Source organism: Paramacrobiotus metropolitanus, unplaced genomic scaffold (genome assembly GCF_019649055.1).
Source record: "Paramacrobiotus metropolitanus isolate TYO unplaced genomic scaffold, Prichtersi_v1.0 Parri_scaffold0000215, whole genome shotgun sequence".
Taxonomy (NCBI): domain Eukaryota; kingdom Metazoa; phylum Tardigrada; class Eutardigrada; order Parachela; family Macrobiotidae; genus Paramacrobiotus; species Paramacrobiotus metropolitanus.
In genome coordinates, this window is record NW_026570435.1 from 120721 (window position 1) to 127576 (window position 6856).

The window sequence follows — 6856 nt, forward strand, 5'->3', positions numbered from 1 at the left end:
CCGCCGTATCCGAGCGGCTGGTTGCGGCTGCAAAAATGATTTTGCAAAGCTCAAAATACGAGCACTGGGTGACTGGTATTATTGTTGACAGTTTACTTGTGATTTCAACTTTTCTAGTTTCTACACATCTGACGTTGTCATGATTATTTGAACAGATTTTTATGATCTGATGATTCTGATCTTTTTGACAAATTCACACCCAAGTGAACTAGCCCTAATGTGTATGTAAGATGTGTCTGATTTCTAGTTTCGCTCGCAGTTGCAGTGAACTTGTCATCTTCAGTGTGTAGAGTTACCTGTAGAGTAGTGTTTGCGAATGTTTATGATAAACAGTTTAACGTAGGAGTTTGAACGTTTTCGCAGTTCACTCATCTCCCTATCAGTTTATTGCGTGTGGACGTCGTGGAAAACTAGAAATCATGTCGTTCATTTTTCCTGCTGATCATTTCCCCATCTTTAACGCCATTGCCGTGCCAGGCATACCCCCCGAAGAGTTTGGCCCGCCGCTGTGCTGTAATCCGTACTCCGCGCTGTATAAACGAGCCGTGTCTGGGATCGAGGGTGGCGCCCGTGGCGGATATGAGTTTGTCCCAAAAGACGAAGAAATCAGCCAGAAACGCATGGAAGTGCTGTACAATGTAGTGGACGATGCCTATGTGCGCAGGGTGCGCGGTAACAAGAAGTCCAAATCGGAATGGAAAAACGGTGTATGGAGATGCTGCAATGTGGATAGAAAGGTGGAGCACGACTGGGGAATGGCTTACTTGGCACGAAAAGATATCGATCTAGATGAAAGTGCACCGCAGTATCGTCAGGAATGGAAAAGCGCAGATCCTGGAAAACAGGGCAGCTTTCTGAAGGGTGTTATAGAATGGAGATTTAATCTGCGAAAAGCTGGTGAGCTGATATTTTCTTCAAGTGTTCAAACTTCAGCCACTTGAAAAATTAGTCTGTTACAGTGTTACTAGTTTTTTTCGTAGGATTGTTTTTCTGTACTTATTTTTATTTTGCATGTTTTTACCTTTTTATGTTCTGAAGAGCAATGTGACTTAAAGGCTACATTTTTACGTTTTGAATTTAATTTTTTGCAGGACTTAGAGTCAAGAATCTCGAACTGCGCGTGCCGTATAAAGTGTATCGCGATGGGGACGTGGTGGTTACTGTATGTTCGCGTGATGATTACACTGTGCTCCTCGATTCTCAAACCTTGAAATCCGTCCCGCGAGCGGTAGGATGGGATGATTTTGTCATACGGGCCGAATTGTCCGGCGTCCAAGGAATCGCATATCAAAACGCACAACTATTCCGACAGCCTCTGAAGACTGATCGCATGAATGAAGAGTGGAAGCATCCCTTTAAAGTGGTTATTGAGATGGAAGAAGCACAGAGCTCATAAAAGCCTTTCTGTTGATATATTGATATATTCCTATTTTTCGTGGTGTTTTATTGATTAGCCTTAGAATGCACAGCGGTTTAGTCACTTTAGTGCAAAATGTTTTTGTTACAATAATTAAGAAGCAATGATTCATCATGTGAAATTTATTTCGCGTGATGAAAGAAGAACTCAATAAAACAAAGGCAAGTAAGTAAAACTTGTGTAAAATGGTCACTTGCGTAAAATGTTCCTTAAAAATCACAGAATTACTTATTAGCACATAACCATCCATACAAAATAAAAGCGCAAAACAATTCAGAAAAAAATTACAAAATGAAAACTCAATTATTATTGAAACAATGGTACATATACTCGGCGACTCGCTGTTCGATCTGCAAAAATCGAAGCAAAGCGTGGACCTGAAATTCGTACGTAAAATGATGCGGAAATCCATCAATCATGCAGTGCGGAAAACAATTAATGTTTTAAACAGCAATGGTTACGTTCCTACGCCGGAATATTTCAAAGGCAGTAAATCCATCATCTTGCATTTGAGCAGTTTGCCATTCTCCAACAGAATCACGTCGATATCCTTCTGATAATCCGTCAGTAATTCGCGGCACATTCCGCACGGAGAGCACACGTTGACTTTTCCATCGTCCTGGTGTAGTGCAGCCACAATCGCATCGAATTCCGTTTCGCCCTCGGAGATAGCTTTGCCCAGAACGATGGCTTCCGCGCATACCGCGATTCTCCCGATACCCGCTTCCAGATGTACAGCTGTGTACAACTTTCCGGATTTCGTCCGCAGAGCTGCTCCGACTGCATGGAAATTAGGCTTGAAGAGTATTTCAATAATGTCGATAGATGCCTGGGCCAGTTCCTCGTCAGCTGGTGTAACGGTTAATGGAGTTATACCGCCAATCATGGTGCATCCCGGTGGTCTTACTAATAATTAATATCGTACGATATTTTCTATGGATACAATCATCAGTAACAGAAAACACAAAACAACAGGCAAAAACAGCTGATCCATTGTCACGCTCTGGCAGTCGAATGAATGGACTGAGACTGCAGTCAAATTGAGTCAATGCACACTCACAGTGCGAATTTTGAATCAACATCGGTTAAACCGTCCGCCAGAAACCGGCGGCTACGTAGTACGTACGCGTGTAAGAATGTTGTTCGGTAAAGTGTAAACTGTTTATTTTATGACGATTCAGGATTTTTCCCTTTGGAACTGTTTTTCTGTTCTGGTGTTGTTCGGAATATTTAGTAAGAAATCGGATCCATGACTCCCAATGAAGTTGTCAAGCAAGGATAATTCGTGTCGTCCTGTTCCAGCAGCCCGAACTCAGTCTGGTGAGCGCATGCGAACTGCATGAGTGCAAGTCTGCATGAGTACTTTTAAGTTTTAAATGTTTGTTTGGCCAAATAATGATTTACAGTTAATTAGTTATTTTTCATTGAAATAACTCTTCTTTAAATTTTTCAGTGATACGTTTCGCATCCTCCGCAGCTGAACTGCAGCAATCAAGCACGCATTCCGGTAAGAGCCATTCCTGGTATTCGACGTTTGTCTTCGCATTCTCAACTTCAGTACGAGTACGCTTGAGCAGCATGATAACAGTTAACACAAGCCAGTTCGCTTTTTAAGATTCTCGCTAGTCCTTATTTTATTCACGCACAAAAATTACTGGTAATTGCTTTGCAGACCCCCACGATGTGACAGTGAGCGGCCATTCGCCACTCCCGCGGGCGGATTCACCGTCATCCATTTCTGGAGACATTTCGTTATCATCGGCGATAAGCGCCGAATCTGCCGATCCGTTTGCTTTGCCGGCTGGCCGATTCGGTGCCACTTTGCGATCTCTGGAGAATGAAGCGCCATCGTCCGGAAGGGGGATCAAATTGTGCGTTTTCCTGGTGCGTATTAACGCTGAATATGCATATCTCAACAAGCAGCAGTACGAGTCACTACGAAACACAGGCACGCTTTCCGGTTATTCGCGCAGTTTTTGCTATTTTTGATGAACGGCTGCCGGCTGGCTGATTAGCTTTTTTATTAACGGATAATTTTTTAGTGTTTTTTTATTAAATTTTAATTTTTAATTGCGAGATTTAATACGGATATGAAATCTTTCATGTTTGCTGCTATAAACTACGAACCAGGAGGTTTATTTTTTTGTAAATTCGCAAATTTATGGCAAGCAAAATATTTCTGCTACAAAAGCCAGTGGTGCTTCGATTCTGCTGTTGTAATATTACAAAACGGTTACAGGGCGTTCCACCTTTGGAAACGCATCCATGGAGATCCTTAAGGAGGCCATGTCGAGCTGTTTTTCCCGTCCCTTTAATAGCCCGTCCATAATCGATAAATACTGGGAAACTGTCCGAGCGAGAAATACCACCTTTGAGAACACAATCGCTTGTGTTACTGCAGCGTACGAGACGGCATACGGCGACCAGATTGCTAAATTTTCCCATCTTATGATATCCGCACTACGGGATGGACTTGTACCGGTAAGGCGCCAACATGCTCATTAATATTAGCGTAAGTATCTGTATTTTTGTACACAGTGTTTTGAACGAGCACATTGTTTATAAATTAGTATTTTGCATTCTTTATGAAAGTTCAGACTTTTGTAGCATCAACCCCAAGCCACTCCATTACGGCTGATTCGTTTGTTGACAGCCAACAGGGAGGACACGATTGTTCGTTTAGTTCGTTTTGCTACGTTATTGCCTGGTTTCCGCGATCTGTCGGACGGAGATCAGAGAATTTTAATAGCGGAGAAGCTCTTGATGTCTTACCTGGTTAGTTTTGGATAATAAGTCTTTGTCGATTCTGGGTTTAACGCTCTCCTCGTCGTTGTTGCAGCTACATCTTTCTAAGTACTTCTACAAAGGTGAACACTACTTTATTCTTCCCGGTCCGGACAATGTCCATTGCAGCCGGTCTGTCATGGATTCCCTGGGGTTGGACCAGGATTATTTGCATTTTGTTGAGTCATCCATGGCACGCTTGAACTCCATTGGTCTCACCTTACCGGAAACGTATTTGCTGTTAGCTGCAGCTATATTTTATCCAGGTATTCAACAGACCTGTAGTAAAGCTAAATCGGCACTACTTCGATGTTTTTCGTATTCCGGACATTTTCACAAAATGGATTCGCCTACCGGACACCGGAGACACGGTTCTTCCACATGACGAAAACGTTTAAAAAATTGACTACGTGATAATTATTGTTATTATACACCTTGTACACGAAATTAATAAAAAATTATTAAGTTTCTGTCAGAGACCGCTCACTCGAGGCGGTAGACACCTCTCGTGGCTTTGCTCTGTCGCCCGCCCGCACATGGCTACTCCATTTGTGCCGCGCTATTACGCTGCTTACTCAGCGTATACTTTGTCTACGCTGACCAATCAGCGCATTTCCCTGCACTCTTGGGGGTGGAGCCCTGCGCCTACGGGCGATTCCATGCTTTGCCGCATCAGCTGTTGCATACCCGCAGCACGCGGAATCATTAATCACGATTCCTCACCAGCGCACTGCAGGCACTTTTTCCAGCTTTTCCCGCATTGGGTTTTCTGTTGGTTTTGTGTTGTTGCTTTATTGTTATCACAATAAAGGCCATATTTGCCCCATTTCTTCCTGCTTCTGTGTCTGATCTGACATGGTAGCAGATCGTTCGGTTTTCTTTCCGACGAGACCTCTGATCCCCAGTGAAGGCAACACGGTCGAACTACGCTGATTGCCTATAAGTAGGCCAGCAAACCCGCGACCATCATCTCCTGCATCATACAGACTTCACTGGAAGTCTGCAGCGCGACGGATTATTCATACGGGTCGGCGCCTAAAAGTAGGTCCCCCGCAGCTTTGGCTCCCGGCGCAAAAACTGCGTTCGGTACGTCGCTGTTGACCAATTAAGCGCCCTACCGGGTTGCATGATACGGGTCAGCGCCTAAAAGTAGGCCTCCCGCAGCTTTGGCTCCCGGCGCAAAAACTGCGCTCGGTACGGTCCTGTTACACCAATACGCCCTATCGGGTGCGCTGCGGCCCTCACGGTAGAAGAGGGTGAAGGGGAACGACGGAGCAGCAGTTTGGCACGATCAAACCGCCGGTAAGACCTGCTGTGACGCGTAGGACTTTCGTAAAACTTTCGTAAAAATTCGAGGTTTTCGGAAGAACCCGGTATAAAACCCTACATAACTTTTGAACCGTTTATCCGATTTGCCTAAAAATAGCATTTTCGGATTCCTCGTGGAATTCTGTACTAAAAAAATAAAACAGAACTCTCGAGAAAATTTTCCTTGATTTTTACCGAATTATCGGCGAAAAACAACCGCCATTTTGTCCAGCCGGAAAATTTTGCGAAAAGTCGCGTGACGTCAGCGTGGTGATTTTCCATAAAATTTCGGCCAATCAGAACGCGTGGGGAAACTTCCCCGTGTTATAACAGCCGTAGTGAATCATACTTTTTTGCATTTTTTGCTCACGGCACGCTACTCGTGACGTAGAGCTTTTTGCAAGACCACTTTGTAACTGACGTCACACTGGTCAGTAGCGTAACATAGGGCCATAGGGAGCTAACGCTGATCCTAAGCTCTAGCACACCTGACCAGCACCAACCAGCGACAGCCAACCCACCGTTCCGGTCCGGACCAAGACCAAAGAAACTTTTTAAGTCCCAATACCATGGGCCAAACTCAAAGCGCCTTGGCCAAGGTGATGCCTTACACCAGCCATGAGCAACTCCAACGGAGATTGCTTAGTCCTATGGACGGGCGCCAGCCAAACGAATACACCCGGCCTCGCGGGAAGAACTACGCCACGCGCCAACCAACGGGGCCTTACGGGCTTCGTAGCGCCAGGCCAACCAGTTCTGACCCGGACGAGCCAAACTCGGCCGGCTCAACGAGTTCGGTCGAGGCCAAAGCCAGGCGGGACAAACAAATCCTGCCGGCTGACCTGGAAACCAGTGACGAAAGTCTGGACGCCACCCGGGACGACACATTCCAGGAGGCATCCGACGAACTGTCCGGGGCCAACCAGCCTCTGGACAGCCAACCTGGCGCCGATAGGACGGCCCAGGCCAACAGTGTCCCTCGGGACTTGGCGCACCAACCGGCCATACCTGGCTCGGGCCAAGTCCAACTTGAGGCGCTAACAGCGGCCACAAGTGAGGATAAGACACGCACCGATGGACCAGGGCCAAATAACTTGGCCCGGTCCAACCTTGACGTCCAGGATCTGAAAACAAGTCCAACCCTACCGGGCTCGGACCAGATCCAACCTGAGGCACCAACGGTGGCCAAAGGTGGACGCAAGGCCAAGGGCCAAGCCAAAAAGGCTGGTCCAAAGGCACACATGACCAGGGCCAACAGCCCGTGAGTCAGTCGCCCATCATGTTTGAAGTCGATGGCTCAACCCCTGCAACGCCATCGCCAACCAATGACGTCATCGGCGCGTCTGG

General features: G+C 46.2%; 3 protein-coding genes across 4 annotated transcripts; 2 read left to right on the forward strand and 1 right to left on the reverse strand.

Annotated features, from left to right (window-relative positions):
* Positions 1-98: 98 nt before the first annotated feature.
* LOC129601123 (peptide-N(4)-(N-acetyl-beta-glucosaminyl)asparagine amidase-like) lies at positions 99-1583 on the forward strand. 2 transcript variants are annotated; one of them, XM_055499850.1, is made up of 3 exons: positions 99-221; positions 364-897; positions 1092-1583. In XM_055499850.1, exons 1-3 carry the CDS (start codon positions 170-172, stop codon positions 1394-1396), a joined length of 891 nt encoding a protein of 296 aa, XP_055355825.1. In that variant the 5' UTR covers positions 99-169; the 3' UTR covers positions 1397-1583. The 2 variants fall into 2 exon arrangements, with proteins under 2 accessions (XP_055355825.1, XP_055355826.1); XM_055499851.1 differs by having other exon boundaries at positions 133-225.
* LOC129601124 (blasticidin-S deaminase-like) lies at positions 1531-2426 on the reverse strand. Its single transcript, XM_055499852.1, has one exon. The coding sequence runs from the start codon at positions 2301-2303 to the stop codon at positions 1875-1877; it is 429 nt and encodes a 142-aa protein (XP_055355827.1). The 5' UTR covers positions 2304-2426; the 3' UTR covers positions 1531-1874.
* Positions 2427-2579: 153 nt separating this feature from the next.
* On the forward strand, positions 2580-4640 carry LOC129601141 (uncharacterized). The gene is made up of 6 exons (XM_055499870.1): positions 2580-2737; positions 2871-2924; positions 3090-3288; positions 3657-3898; positions 4025-4192; positions 4257-4640. Exons 3-6 carry the CDS (start codon positions 3255-3257, stop codon positions 4584-4586), a joined length of 774 nt encoding a protein of 257 aa, XP_055355845.1. The 5' UTR covers positions 2580-2737; positions 2871-2924; positions 3090-3254; the 3' UTR covers positions 4587-4640.
* Positions 4641-6856: the final 2216 nt, after the last annotated feature.